General features: G+C 38.0%; 1 protein-coding gene across 1 annotated transcript in view; it reads right to left on the bottom strand.

The window, feature by feature from the left end:
* nrxn3a (neurexin 3a) overlaps positions 1-16633 on the bottom strand; it is a 116285-nt gene that overhangs the window by 91776 nt on the left and 7876 nt on the right. Inside the window, 2 exon segments of the mRNA XM_044143735.1 lie at positions 487-507; positions 10179-11262. Coding sequence (XP_043999670.1) covers positions 487-507; positions 10179-10863 — 706 coding nt within the window. The 5' untranslated portion in view covers positions 10864-11262.

Below are 16633 nucleotides of genomic sequence, written 5' to 3' on the forward strand. Positions count from 1 at the left end.
TGGTGGGTGGAAACTTTTGATTTCAACTGCACACATTAAACATAATTTTGGGATCAAAAACTATAGAATAAAGAAGCAGCATAGTTTTTCCCCAGTAATAACATGGTAGCACTGAACAACAGAACTGGGACTGGTCTTCAATTATTTTTTTTATTTTCCAAGAAAGGCTTTGGAACATTTTTAGAAAATATTTCTACAAAAAGCTTTAAATGTAAGTGATTTAAACAATAGATGCCTATTTTGGGCCAGAAGTTGCTGTTTGATGATGCACTTTTTAATGACAAAAACATTTAAAAACTTGATCTTTTGAAATTTCAAAGGAATGAACTGACTTCATATGAAAACTAAATGCCTCTGCAGTCACATTTCCCATTTTAAGACTGTGATGTAGTTGTGAACCCATAAGCCAAATATCTTTGTTTAAATATTTGCAACTGCACAATGTATTCTTCCTGATTGGTCGTTTCAGATCCCATTTCAACTCACCTGGTATGGTCTTCCTGACCCCTGTAATGAAAGAAGACAGAGAAAAGAAGCAAAGAAACCAGCATTAGAAACACACTTTGTACTTGCATGATGAATGTCATGCAACTTTTAAAACACTTTACAATCAATGCAAGTGGTTGGCAGTTTGCACAATCATTTGCATCTGCTACACAGTCCAGCTTCTCAACAGTAAAGCGATAAAGAAGCAACATTTGATTTATGACATTTGGATAGAAGAAAAGGAAGATGACCCACTGCTGCCAGATTACTCAGCAAAAGAAATTATGCATTCAATATAAAGGAAATGTTCCCAGAACAAAAGTTTGATAAAAAGCCATGCAAAATTCAGATGCTGTTGAATTTTCTGTTTTTGAACTCAAGAGTATTCAATATTAGGATTAAAAATGTTATATCAAACATTGAGCTTCGGGTGCATGATTTATGTTATTTAAGCCCAAAGATGGCTTCACATCACACTGAGTAGACCATTTTCATCACCAAATTGAGTTTAACTTTGGTTACAGAGGAGTTTCAATTGTATTGAGCTCCTGAAAAGCAAAGTAGCTGCAGAATAAAATGAACAGTAATCGACTTGAGATGCATTAAATGTTCAGAGCATGGACTAATTGGGCATGTTATGGTGTTAATATGTGAACACAAGCAGATGGTGGTTGATTTGGTATGCATTAGATATTAATTCAGTTTCAACTGAGCAGCTCCAACATGGAAGAGGTCCAGTTACTTTGGGGAAAAGACATTTGTGATGAGAAAACTACTTTTTTTATTTGTATTTTAATTTTATCTGTGTTTGACATTTACATTTTTGAACACCACAGACAAATGTTACATAAAGAGCCAAGATAATAAACAGAATAATACTGGGATTGCTTTTTGGACATTGTCTCTTTGTTCAAATGAAAAACCTGAAAACATTCCAGCTCATCTCACATTTTACTTCATTGTACCGAATGAACCCCATGCATGCAAAGCTTTGTGTTTCAGGTAAAACAAAAGGCCCTGATTAACATCAGGACCATATTTACTGACCACATGAGCACAATATCATGTTTTACTGAGTGATGCTAGTCTTTTAAATCAAAATTTTATTTATGGACCAACTATGGATACTTCCCAAACTTTCAGAAGACAATCTGAGTAAATTGTACAAAACTTCATTCTGGCTTGAAATCCTTGCTGAGGTTAATGAAAGAACTCCCTGCTGTTACTCTAAGTTGCCAAAGTAGAGATAACAGCATGGTCGTGAATTTATTACCGGTAATCACTAAACAGTCACAATTTACGAGTGTATGTAAGAGATATTGCACAGATTACACCACAAGAAATTAAACTTTGGAAAATAGTCCATATAACATAAAATGTAAGCTTTTTAACTCTTAGATCACAGTGCTCTTATTATCTCATGATTTTTCTGGCAATCCAAGATTTAAATTTATGTAATGTAAATCTTATAATTTTCTCTGTAACAGGGTCTTTCGTTATGACCCAGCACTCAGATGGATTGTGTCTGTGTGCTGAACAGCTGGATTCAGTCAGTCCCCTCTCTTTGCTATTCTGTCATTTTCTTCTCCATCTTGACCTACTTCCTCCGACAATTTCCTCCCCCTGCATTGTGCCGCTTTGTAGCATCAGATTTTGGTGAGACAGCAAGTGAGATAAAGATAGTGAAGCCATAAATATTTAATGAAGGTAACAGCCCAGAGAGCAGTCAAATAGTTGCAGGTATTTCTAACTCGTGCCTCCAGCTGCACACAGAGAAATGCCTCCTGATTAATTTCACGCAGATCATCTCACTGCGTCTTAGACAAACTTATTTATTCATCAGTGGACATATAATCCAAGTGAATGTGCTTGATTTTCTTTTACCTCTACACCCAAATGGTGAGGTGAGGATATCTGTGGATTAGAGCTCAGAGTGGATTACCTAAAGGATGATTCATGATGGAATTCAGAAACTGGGAAAGCGTAATTATTCAAGAGGTATTTCACCACTGCCAGATTATTAACAATGACATCTGCAGATAAATATACCAATTACTGTGAATGCTCATCATCATCCCGAAGCTTCAGGATCTCAGATTTCACCAGCAGCTATGTTTCATGTTGATATGAACATATGGACAGCTGGAGGAACAGCAAGGAAGGCCTGCTGAAGCCATCTGGTGTCAATGGGTGTGAAACTGGACAGTTTCAGAGGACAGTTGAGACGGTGAACACTGTAAGTGTTTTACCTTCAACTTAAACAGTCAGCAATCTGATAGCAGTTATTGTGTTTAACTGGCCACAGAAACATCTTGCTGATCAGAGTGGTGTACGGTCGATTAACGCTGATTTAAAGAAGACATACTGTGAACACCGCTCTTTATCAGGGGGATGGTTAAAGAAAATTAGTGAACTAACAGTATTGTGAAGACCAAGAAAGAGAACAAACTGTTCATGAAGAAAGTTCTGGAGAAGTAAGTTTGAAGTAGATTTATATGATAAAACAATATTGCAAGTTTTGACTATGTCAGAGTACTCTCTTCAATCCGTCACTTGATGGCATGGCTGCAAACCATGTGTGACCGTTGTAATAATTACATATGAAGGGAACGTCTCCCTATCACATTTGAAAAATATTTGTTTGGATCCCCCACATTCACATTACTTCACCCAGTTTTTGTTGTTTTGCAAAAGAATTAATTCAACATACTGCAAACTCTCCAGGTTTTCCTGGTCACCTACAACAACCCACCATAACAAATAGCTACTCCAACCATAATCTACAAAGGTAATTCCGAATGGCTGCTAAAAACAAGAAAAGATAATGGCAGTCGTATTGATATCTCATTTTGTCTGACTTGTGTCATGAGGCAACAGAATATTATGTTTAGCTGTGCTAGTCGTTCAGTTGGAGTAACTGCAAAAGATATAATTGAACTGCAGGCGTGTGTAAAGCGTCTTTGCTGGGGAGAAATTGATTATTTTTCAAAATAAAATCCTCCACAAACTACTGTTAAAATGAGAACCTTAACAGACCAATAAAGACACCATGAGCCACACATGAGAAACAGAGAAGTCGTATGCAAATTTAGAGCCGCACATTAACTACCCCTGCTTTAGCTAATGTGCCAGACTAGCACACATGGGATGTATCAGTCTGAGCTGTCAATGGCAATCAGTGGGTTTCTGGTTCAATCCCCACTCCATCCACCTCTGCAAGGAAGACACTTCATGAGCTTTGCCTGCTGGTGGTGGTCAGAGGGCCCTGTCCATGGCAGCCTCACCTCGGTCAAACTGTCCCTGGGCATCTGTGAGAACTATCCAGTAGCTTGCCACCATTAGCATGTGAATGTGTCCACAAATGGGTGAATGACTGAATATAGTGAGAAGGGCCTTGGGGCCCTCTGAACATGATAACGCGCTATACTAGTACAGGCCATTTACTATTTTAAAAATGTTATTGAGGAGAATTTTTCTAAATTTAAATTTGAACAGCAGCTCATGTCTGGAAGACCAAACACATCTGAAAAAGAGAGGAATGACTAAGATAAACACGCAATTAAGACCAATGGTAGTTTTGAAACTAAATATGTTTCACCTTTATATTTTGGTCTCAATCTTTCAACCAACAGTCTAAAGTAGCAATTCAGTAGTGACAAAATTCTGCTCAAAATTAGACCTTTAAAGCAGATTAATCTGATGGGCTATTTCCTTGTTACCATCACACAAGGCTTCCTGAAGTTAAATATTTCTTACCTAAACTTTATATAGTTATTTCAAACAGTAATATTCTACAAACACTCATGCTCCACCTTGATGCAGAGGTCTTTTGAGGTGACATGACTTACACTGCCCACCATGTTTGTGCTGACTTGTATCATCTGTTGTATAAAAATGAGTCAGTACTCCCATCATCACATAAGACAGACCTCCAGTCTTCTAAATCTGCCCAGGTCATCCATGGTCGGTCTGTTGTGACAACAGGACTTCATTTGTTGTGGTCTACTGCTTCTCATCATCCTGCAGTGCTTTCTGCTAACCCTGCCATCTCTGGTCTGTGTACAGTATTCCTTTTCCATGACTTTGATTTCCCTAAACTCAACATTTTACTACCTATGCCTTATAGTAAACGAGAAATATATATTTTTAACATGAGACCGTCCATTAGCAAGGGAAAAGTATCTGAACTAAAAGAGGTAATCTTCTACTCAAATCAACCCCAATAATCATCTTTAAAGTGTTGGGCAATACGGTGTGGGCATATTGATGCAGGTTCTGTTATTAAACAAAAGTGATAATAGCAAACTTTTAGTAGTGCATATTTTTTTTATCACAGTTTTGTTCAAATACATACTACACATAACTCTCTTGTTTATATTGACAGAAAACTCTGACTTGTCTTAAGATGTTCACTTTAGTTCTTAAAACGTTTACTGTAATTTTTTTTACTGTAATTAGCTGAACTAAATAAACTTTCAGATTTATTTACTTGCTATTTTCAGATAGATCAGACTCAATAACTTATGCACTTGTCCTTGTATCTGTCAGATCTATTTTGATTTTAAACAATCACTCATTCGAAGACTGGCATAGAAAATGGCAGAATAATCTAACCCTCATAACTCAAATTATTAACAGAAAGTTTTGGATTTATATATTTTTCAACTGCTACAAAGACGAACAGGAAGCATTTTTGCATATCTTCATTATTGAAATTGCTGCAAGTTTTCCACTTTTCAAAACAATTAGAACAAGTTTAAATGGAGACCTTAAACAATGACAGTTTACCCAAAGCGTAGTACATTCTTTAAATTCTTAGTTTTTCATAAGACCTTCCGACTACTTGCTGTATATGTGTGCAAAAAACAGACATAAATACTCTATAAAGGGCGTCTAACATCTTGTAAAAATAAAATATTAAAAGCATGAAGAGACTGCTCTTGCTTGCATCCTTTATATTGAAAATTTGCTGTAGAACCATTGTGCAAAACCAAGGAGGGATTATCTAACTTGAGATGCATTTTGTCTCGTTCTCCATACTCTTTATGAGTAGTAATAAATTGCAAAGACTATTTTGGTCTAAAATAGTTGTGAGCAGAGATAGATTACATGAGGAAAAGTGAGACCTGCACAATGAATGCATCTATCTGTAACATTCTATTCTGGTTAAAGATGTGATGAGCAAAGGGAGGGTTTATGTTTGTGGGCATCAGAATAACAATGCTGGTCAGAAAAGGGTAAAACATTATGTCTACATTTCGTCAAAATGAGAGCTGCCAGAATGTTAGCATTTTGCATAGTGTATCAGTTTGTTACATCTCCACACTACTCCATTTATCTATATTCACTCCCTCCTTTTTCAGTAAATGAAACACCCACTATAAATCCCCACTTTGTAGACTAATTCGAGCTGGAGTCTTTGCCATCTCTATAGTTGCCCTGAGTGGAATTTGTGTTATGAATGGATGCCAGCTGCAAGGTCATCACACTTTTATGATGTTCTCAGCTTCTTTGTACTTGCTGGAATTCAGTCAAAAAGGAAAGGTAGTAACAAGATGGAAGTTTTTTCCTTTAAGAGCTGGAACCTTTAAATCTCTTGACTACTGCTCTATGATGTGCCTAGGTAAAGGAATCCTTCCTGAAGTAAGTCAGTAACAGCAGCACGACTAGTTATAAAAGAGCACTTCCACACTGTCTACTATATCACATGTTGTCGTCAACATAGCACTGTGACAATTTCAACTACTTTAATGTATCAATTTGGATGTTACAATCAAAATTGTTATCTGGGATACATCCAAACATTCTGATGTATCCAAATATAGAAATTTGGATACCTCAGGATCCAAATTTGGGAAGTAACCCTCCCAGATTTGTTACTTCTTTTCAAAAAAGTTGAACTGAGGCCTGAACATTCAACCAAGTCTCTGGAATGGTAGGCAGCAGGAATGATATCTTCAACATTTCAGAGACTGATTTGCTGCTTTGCCGCATGCTATAATAAACGTTTACTGGAAACTACCTGAAAAAAACCCTCATTCCTAACTGTGCAGCCACATAATCTTCAGTCTCTGGGTATTTCTCATGTTTCAAGTAGGAAAATATATTTTTAACACTTGTAAAAGTGTGTTTTGCTGAAGATCAGTTATCCCACATTACCTGAACAACAGGCACCCCGCCAATCTAGCTCAGTCAGCCTCATTAAAGCTGTTATTTATCCCTTAACAATAACTAATCTAAATTCTCTCAGGGCTGCTTAGGTTCCCTGCTTCTTGTCACCTATCACCACCTCGCAGGAGGCAGCCAGGCAGTCAGACGACGGAACGAGGGAGAGCCAGACATAAATCTGGAGCAGGAACAGGTTCCAACATGGAGACTGTAAATCAAGGTAGGGAAAAGCAGGCCATTATTGTACGAGGGTCAATGGTGCAGCCACTCTGAAGCGGTGCTGAGTCATGCATCATGTTCCAAGGCAGTGGAAAGAAGGGAGTTGTTTAGAGGGACAAACTACTGAGAGAAAAGATGTGGAGCAATAGACGTAGGAGGGAAGATCCTACAGTAAAAGATGTGCAGAGTATTGTATTCTGTAGGGAAAAAGAAAATAAAAGACAATCATAGGTGAAAATGGAAATGCCATGTAGCTAAATGGAAATAACAAAAATAAAATCTTATTTTTTATTCAATTAAATTTTCATTAATAACATTTGGTCAGCTCTGGAAACCAACTGGTGAAGCACCTGAAGATTTTAATCACACTTCTTGCATTTGCATGTACTGCCCTCCCACTGCATTTCAGAGTGAAGGAGCCCTTTTACTCTGCCATAATGAGCCGTCATACTACGCTTATCAAATGTCAGGTGAAACCAGATGCTGTTCCACACGAGGCTATGAAGGTTATGCATTTAAATGTTCAGATTTATATAATAAACAGGCTGTGTTGTATTGTTCTTGTTCTTTTGTTGTTTTCTGGAGTTCTGAGACTTCCAGACATGGAGTCAGAGAAAAATTTACATTATCAAACAAGTATTAATGTGTATTTTAAAAAGTTAAATAATAAAATATAATAAGATTTAAATTATTTAAAAAATAGTCCTTCTTTCAAGATATTTGAGAAAAAAAGACAATCAAAATGCCCAATATTTTCAATAGTAAAATATAAAACTATCAATTGTAACAGTTTGCTGTTCTGGAGCATAAGAGGAAGTTAACTCAGCCATCCTTAATGGTGGGTTGATTTCATCTTTCAACAATCTAAAGATTTCTATAAATGCAGAACAACCCAACAGCATCCAGTAACTAATTTGACGTTACAGTAAAGTCAACCCGGTGTCTATGCACAGGTAATCTCCATGAACTCGAACTCAGACCCTGTTACCATGCTAAATGTTAGAGTTCATTACAGAACAATTAAGGAATGAATGGGTATGGGTTTTTTTTATTTATTTTTTGACAGTTCATAAGAGAAAGCCTATAATCTCTAAAAAAAAATCATGTGGCAGCACAGCTTGTAACGTTGCATCTAAATGAAGGCTTCTGGAATAATGCCCTTTGAACAGATACCAAATTAGATACGTCTGGCCTTAAAGCACAGCAACATGTGTGGAGAAAACCAAACAGCACATAAGCACAAATGCCTCATACCAACCATCATAAAAGGTAATGGAGAGCTCATGACTTGGGCGTGTTTGCAACCACAGGAGCTGGGCAGTCAGAGTAAAGCACAAACTGCTCTAAATAACAAAGTATTCCAAAGTCAAATCAGGTGTGAACTGCCCAACCAGTAAAGCTTGGCTCAAATTAAGTCATCAAACAATCATCCAAAACAGATTGGCTGGAATAGACATCACAATGTTACCATGGCCTTGACAAAGTACATGACGGAAATGTTGTGACGAGACCTTCACAAAGCTATCAGATAAGAAGTAAGATGGAGCAACCAGATCAAGGGGTGTACATTAATTTTTCACAATGTTTTACATTGTTGCCTCACATAAGTGAGTATGTAAGTTTTGTGGGCATGTGGTTCAGTTGAAATCAATTTAAAAGCTAGTGAGGAAAGATATTTTTTCTGAGATTTTGATACACTAGAATCAAAACACTGGGCATGATTATTTTTTTTTGCTTGAGACTTCTGTCAACTTAGTGTTGATCAATGTGAAAATATGCCTCTCCTTATGTTATACACATTAAAATACATCAAATTAAGAATACTTCACAAACACGTTTCCCCACTGGGACAGTAAACTGCTACACATTTAATCAGTTGACAAATGTAACAGGAAAAACCCCAACATGATGGATTAAAAGAATATTACAATTTTTTTAATTCCAGATTTGCTAGCAATTTCTCTAAATGTTGAGGATTTGGAAACCACCCAAATGGGTTTAGATTTCTTATTTACATTAAAAGAAAGACTTCTCAATGAGAGACAAAGAAGGAAAAAACAGCAGAACAAATATATTCAAACAAATCACATCTGATCTGAATTAATTATAGAGAAACTTTCCCATTTAAGTAGTATTGATTATCTTATAAGGCTTTAGATTATTGCGTCTCCTCAGCAGCTGGATTTGGAAACTTGAAGAATGTGTATTGATTGTGAATAATTAAGTCCATAGTTGAAGTATTATTTTTACAGCGGATTAAAAAATGATGCCTGAATCTGTTTAATGTGATGCCTGATTACAATTTTACTGAATATTCTCAGCACCTGACTAATCCAGCGACAGGGAGTTTCTAAGTAAGGCAGATGGAAGTCTCTGATATTTGGCCAGCAGGGAGGGGAAATGAGTAAAAGGCTTTGCTTTTAATAGAAATCAATTTTAGCTTGCCAGCTGCAGTGCAGAGCAAGTGAAACACGCAGAAATCTCTACACAAAGGGATGTGATATAAAAACACCTGCCATCTCGTGATTGGGTGAAGAAAAACGGCTCAGGGGGTTTCATTCTCTCCAGAGGCGGCCTTATCACTGCCTGCAGGACCGATGCCATTAACCTGGCCCTCCTTGGTTAACTGTGCTTTGATTAGCTTTCTGATTTTACAGCACAGCTGATACAATGATACTGTGTGGAAGAGCAGAAACAGTCTACACAGAAAAAAAAAACCCTAGTGATTGAAAAAATTGAAACTTTAAAGACTTGTGTGCCAACAAGCCTACACCTTTGAACTGATATAAGGAACTTTTATATAAAGCTATAATTAAAATAGGTGTCTTTGGTTCTTCAGAACAGAAAGCAACAAATTATCACTGTTTATCTTACTTTTTTCACCCCTGGGTGTCACCACCAGAACAGTGCAAATTCCTTACTTATGAGAACTGCAGACTCAATGCCACTTCCATAATTTTACCGTTTTACCAGTTTTATATTGGTTTATTCTTACAACACTTTTTAAATCCATTGAGTACTGGTGCAAAGATTTTGAGATAAAAGGCCTCTTTTTTATAGTATAACAAGAAACATGGACAAACCTGAGGGTAAAATCAATAACTCAGAATACTCAAAAAGTTAATGTTTTATTTAAGAAAAAAAAGGTTTGCTAATTATTTATAGCTTATTATGTTTACTAAAATCAGTTTTAAGGTCTGATTAATCAATTGGCAAAGATGAATCGAAGGGGAGTGTGTTTCACAACTGGAGCTATGAGATGATACAGCAAAAAAAGAAGGGAAAAAACTGGAATCTTCTCTTACCTTCATTACAGAAGCGGCCCTTGTATTTCGTCTGGGAGCAGTCGCAGACCGGTTCTCCGTCTATCACCATGCATGTTCCACCATTCTCACATGGGTTGACAGTGCACCAACCTTCTGACTCCAGGGGCACCTTAAGGCTTCCCAGGAACAGGGGCTGTGAGCTGCCAAACTTGAGGTCTGTAATTGTTCCCCTGAAGGGTTGCATGGTTCGCACCGTAGGCAGTGTAAGTGCACCGTTGCGGATATCCTGAGGTACTCCACCCAGGAACAGGTCGCTGACTATTTTCATGAACTGACGCTGAGGTTTCACCTCATCGGCTTTGGCCTGGCCGTCCAGCACCAGTACTGTGCGCAGGTTATACCTGCTCAGCGTGGCGGCATGCCAGCTGCCGTCGTCCACCCGCCTGTCGGAAACAACCGTGGTCTCAGCGCAGTCAATGCTGAAGCGCAGCTGTAGTCGACCCTCCACCACCCCCAGCTGCAGAAAGTCACAGTATCCTCCATCATCGAAGTACAGCAGCAGTGACTCTGAGGCCTCTGTCTTGAACTGAAAGCTGAGGTCACCGCGGGTGCTGGCGTCCCAGCGGAGGTAGCGTGCCCACTGGCCTGGAGTACCTAAAAATTCCAATCCCAAACAAGAGCTGAGGAATAACTGCAGTGTGATAGAAAAGCCTACAAGATCCATAGCTGCAAAGAGTTAATCCAAGAAAATGTCCAACAGGGATTCAATGGGATGGAAATCTTCTAGCTGAATTTCTGGAATCCACTTTTATCCACAATATGTGTTGAGATATATACATATAGATATTTCTTATAAAAAATATGCTTTTAAAGGGAACAAGGAGATAGAAGGATAACAGTCGTTGGCGTTAACAGTCTTAAGAGTAAGAAATTGTCCAGACGCTGCAAGGCAGTGATCATACAGAGGAATCCTTTTCTGACTTTTATGCTTTTTTAATCTTCAGAGCATTATTTCTGGTGTAAGGTCTGATCCAATATTCTTCTCTGGTTCTCAGGGAAAGTGGAATTTCCTCCATGTTTTTAGATGTGAAGTGGAGGTATGAGAGGATCCACGGTTTCATTACTGTTAGGAGAAAAAAGAACAATGGACAATCAGCAAACCACCATCAACATTTCATTTAATTAATATTTTCAACATTTACCCCAAAGAAATCTTCTTTAGGCTTCTAATTATAAATATTTTGCCATGGCCTCTTCCTGAAACAGGTCAGACAACTCAAATAGTTGAAAGTCTTATTTCATCTGTCTTTGTTTAACACACGAGCAATTTCTTCCCACAATCTTTCCAGTCTTGGAAAGACTTTCAGAATCTCGAAGAGCAAAATGTAAATTCATCGTCCAATATCTAAGATTGCAGGAGGCAGCAGGTGCAGGAGGAAAATCCAGATATTGCAAAGCACAGTTAGTGACACTCTACAGCTTCAGTTGGGAAATCCAGAGGTGTTCCCAGGCCAGAAGGGATATATAAATATAAAAATAATCACTCCACTGGTTTCTAGGTTAGTGAAAGAAAGATTTGGCTCAGCTCTTTCTTCACTATGATAGTGTCCAGTCCCATCTCTTAACAAAATCCTACTATAACTTGAGAACTAGACATCAAATTCAACTCCAACTCAACTCCTCCAACTGATGCAGGTTGTGACTGTGACACATAAGGTGCAATTCAGCATTTTCTCATTGAGAACAACAATAAAAACCACACAAAAATAGTTACATTTGCATTTCTCTGAAAATACCTATATATGCAGTCATATAAGAAATTCGAACTAAAGAGACCTCTTCAGTTCCAGCTTTGAAAAGAATTGTTCAGAACTGAAATACACACAATTGAATACAATAAGAACAAAATTGAAACTGCAACTATGTAAAAAACAAGAGTCTATCAAAATACCAGCTTAGTCAGGTAATCCCCAATGTTTTATGATTTCTTTCAACTGAATAGTGTGCCCTAGTGTAAAGTGTTGCTGAGCTATGGAGCTCAAAAGTTTCTCACTCCTCAACAAATTACATTAATATTTACAAGCTTTTAACTTGTTTTGAACTGACCAGGCATTTATTTCATGACCAAAGAGTGGAGGTTTAACAGTTACTGTTACTATTAATGTAAGAGGTTTAACAGTTACTGTTAAACCTCAGTTTTTATGTCAAGTTGAAGCCAGAACTCATTTAAAAACCACCAACCTCATTTTGTATAAAGAAGTAGAGCAAATGAGCAGAGGAAAACCTTTTAAACCTTCTGCAACAAACATAAAAAATGAATATGATGCTTTACTCATCTAGTGAAAAATGATTTGATGTCATCACTCGTGCCTGTGAAAGAGCCGCATTCTTCCTCCTCCAGAGGTTGTTTGGAGTTATCGGTCATCTGCTGGGTAAATTAGTCTCATTATTCTCATGGCACAGAATGATTATGACTCAGCCAGGCAGACTGCCTTTATCTGATGACCAGACTGCAGAGAAAGCTTTCTGCTCAATCCAGCTGAATAATAGGATTTGCAGGAAAAACACAACTGCATTCTGAAGCCGAACGCCATAAATGCTGCTTTACATATTTCAGTATAAGTGCTAGAGATGATTAAGGTAAAACAATTTTAAGATAAATTTATTTTATTTTCTGAAATATTACAATTTTTTTTTTTTTCCTTTTGTAAAACCAAATTCATGCAAATCATAATATTATAAGTAGGGATGCTCCAATCAGGTTTTTTGCCGCTGATTCCGATACCGATCATCCATGAGGCCGATCTCTGCTGATCAATGATCACTCAGGTCCCTGGAATGGCTTTTAATTTGTGGCTTTAGGTATAAATGATACTATGTTATCTGGCAAAATGGAAAAATTGTGTGGCAATAAATTCACCTAATTTAGACATAATAGACATATTTTAATAAATATCTAAAATCTTTTTATTTATTTATTTTATTAAGATACACGCTGTAGCTTTAAGCCGCTGTTCGGTGTTAGAGTTCACTGTCTGGTGGAGGTTGAACGGTGCTACGTCTGTGAAATATTACTACCTGTAGCGCGTAGCGGCGGACCAAGAGCGAGAACAGAACCAGCGTATTACACCGCGAGCTCGAAGACTTTAATTATTTTTCGGATTATCGGTTTAGCTTTCTGACCGGAATGCTAATTCGGGTGAGTGTTGCTAGTTGTGCACTGCTTTGCCTGCTATCTGGTCGCTTCCGAGTCCCGATGTCCTTTTGTTCCCGTATTGAGCCTCGATATAGCCAAATTCCGTCAAGTGCTTGTCTTGATGTGTTGATGCATTTTGTCATTCTCCCCCGAGGTAATTTTCCGCCGCAAAACGCAAACGTCCCCATTCACTCTCAGAGCATTAGCTATAGTTATACACCACAGTATTTGTTACCGCGCGCTTGCGCAGTGTGAAGGAATGAGGAGATAGCTGCAATGTGATCGATTTTGGTGATCGGCAACAAGAGACAATGATCAGCGACCAGCCATCACACACTTTTTTACGGAAATCGGCCGATTATGATTGGTGGCCGATCAATCGGCACACCTCTAATTATAAGTGAATGTTTTACATTTTTATATTGGCCTTAAAGATATAGATGAGGTAGAAGCCATCTTGGTTTCACATTTAAAACCAAAATCATTGAATTACTAAGATTACAGTTTTTTTCTTAAAAATGTTGCAATAAGACAAAGACAAAAGATTAATGTTTGGAAAATGTTGGCATATGTAATACAAGCATCCTCTGCATCTATAATGCAGATTTGGGTTGTTCCATGTAAGATGTTATGTTTTATAACCTATGTGCACAGTGTATGTAGGATTTCTAAAATTAAATTGATGTGTCCTCTCTGTACAGCCATTTGGTAATACTTTTATAGAAGCCGGGCTTTTCGTCCGACAATATTTTTATTTTTGTGTCTCAGGGTAACATCAAAGTTATCCTTTTATCCCAAAAAATAAAGTCAAGATTTTGCAAGAAAGGAATAATGTTGTCTAGGGAAAAATGCTTTATTTTGGACTCAACCAATGGCTATTTTAAACATGCACTTTTGTTTTCCATCCAGCTTTGTCTAATTGTTGCAAGACGACAACACATATATTCTCATAATGAGTTAATATTCTTGTTATTCAGGGAAAACAGCACCCAGAATGTCTACATCGGGAAAGAGCTAATCTAAACTTTATTTTTCTCTAGGTTTTGCATCTCCTAAAATAAGTTAACAGGTTGCTTTTTAATCAATCCAACTAATTAAAAAAGCAGGTGAAGCCTGCTTTTTTGTCAAACCACTCAGGAGTCCTTTAGATGAACAGGGAAAGCCATGCCGGTCCAGAAAAAACTGAAGTGCTACAAACCGAGAAGAAACTGCAGATTAAGCTGATGCTGATAATAACCCACTAACCGGGTTAGTCTTCACAGGATCTTATTTATAGGGACGTGAACTCACGAGGGACGACCAGCTGACGTTCTGTCTCAGAAACCTGCTCAGCAGAGGAGACAACTCAGTTTTCTGTTTCAGCATTTCAGAGCTCAGACTTTAAGACGTGACAAAAGAGTCTCAGTGGAGGAAAACCTTCAGTGAGCAGAATGGGGTGTCGCAAAACCTAAGGATGAAGTTTGGTATCCCATCACAGTGTGTTACAGATGTATGCTTTCTTCAGACTTGAATGTTAATGGTTGTATTTCAAACAGAAGGATTGGAGAAAAAAAATGACAGATATTTTGCTTCTGAACCCATCAAATGACACGATCAATAAAACTCCATCCTGCTTGGTTATTTTTTATAAACTCTAGATCTGTCTGTCTCTGGTCTGTCAAGGCAAAGACACAAATGAGCTTATATGTGAACTTCTGGTTGCACTGCTCCTTCTGTCATCTGACCTTCATATGTGATCATGAAAGATAGAGATCCTGGATACAAGCCGCTGAAAGAGCTTCCTCAGTAGGGTGGCCATGCTCTGCCTTAAATATAAAGTAAGAAGCTTGGAGTGGAGCTGCTGCTAAATCATGTTGTGGTTCAGGCATCTGAAGCAGTTCCTCTATGAAATCGATCTTTGGAGGTAATTCAGTCACATCCCAGCAGAAGGAGACCTTGTGGCAGACCAAGAACTCTCTGAATGGACTTCTAACCTAAGGAAACACAGCAAGTCTGCTGCTTGAGTGCGGCTGTTCTGCTACAACACATCTGATGGAAATTAGCAGGCTCATTCAGAACCAGTTGAAACTACAAGCTATTTCAACAATCGAATTCAGACTCGGTGGAGCATAAATAGATTGAAAATATGAGCCTTGAGGAGGGGGAAAGTCCAAACCAGCTCCAGGATGGCTCTGGAGAATGAGGATGTATTGTTTTCTCTCCTGAACTGGTTCCCACCAGAATAAAATAGACTCTCTTAAGACTGATTACTGCACATTGATGGTTTGAAAGCAGCACAGAGACTGTCTGATATGATAGAAATGTTTAACGTTACAAGTGGGACACTAGAAATAAAATGAGTCTAACATGGGAACAATAAAACAGAGCATTAGATAACAACTGACAGTACTGACTGCAAAAGGATTCTTGAGTTCTGGATCCAGGAAATCGAAAGAGAAACAGACCAATCTCAGACCTATTTTATAATATATAAGGAGCTCTGCATAAGGCTCAGCAGAACCAGAAGGGACTCAAACAACTGCAGCAATTAGTCTATTCTCCAAATCAGCCAGCTCTGAGAAATAATGCTTCCTTGCTGTTTTTCATCTTTAGACTGTAGCGGTTAAAAAGCTTTTCACCGTGTAGTTCTGCTGATCAGAGAGTCATTACTGCCATTTACCTGAGAAACACTGTGTGCAGGTGAGAAGCTACTGCTGGTCACTGAGCACAGCAATGCAAGGCAGCTTTCTTTCTAATTTGTCTTTGTAACAACCTGTACTGCTCAGACAGCAGACGGCTGTAATGGCCATGTTGGACAGGTTCAAGTTGGTGAACATGGATTCACTTTAACACAGATAACGCTGAGAGCTTCTCAATTTAATCCACAGAGAACATTGCTGAAACAGAGCAACCCAAAACTGTCAGCAAGCGGTCATTTTTGTCTCTATGCATTCACAGGGGAAAAATGCATATCACCAGCAGTCATTAGACAAGAGCTTGAGTAAAACCTGGACAGGTTGCTATGGAAACATACTAGAACAAACAATAATGTGCACACACACTCATAGCTAAGGATAGTTTAGAGAGCCCAACAATCAATCATATGTTTGGCCTGTGGGAGGAATGCAGAGACTTAAGTCCCAGAATTCAAACCCAGGACATTGTTGGTGCAGCCTAAACATGCATTATTGCTTTTTATTCAAAAATAAATAAAGACAAAAAAAAACATTTATGACTCTTACTTGTGTAGATATTTATCAATCTCTTGTGTAATTTCTGACTTCTTCAGGTTATTTCTTTTCAGACACAAGACAATTCA

Source organism: Gambusia affinis, linkage group LG16, assembly GCF_019740435.1.
Source record: "Gambusia affinis linkage group LG16, SWU_Gaff_1.0, whole genome shotgun sequence".
NCBI lineage: Eukaryota > Metazoa > Chordata > Actinopteri > Cyprinodontiformes > Poeciliidae > Gambusia > Gambusia affinis.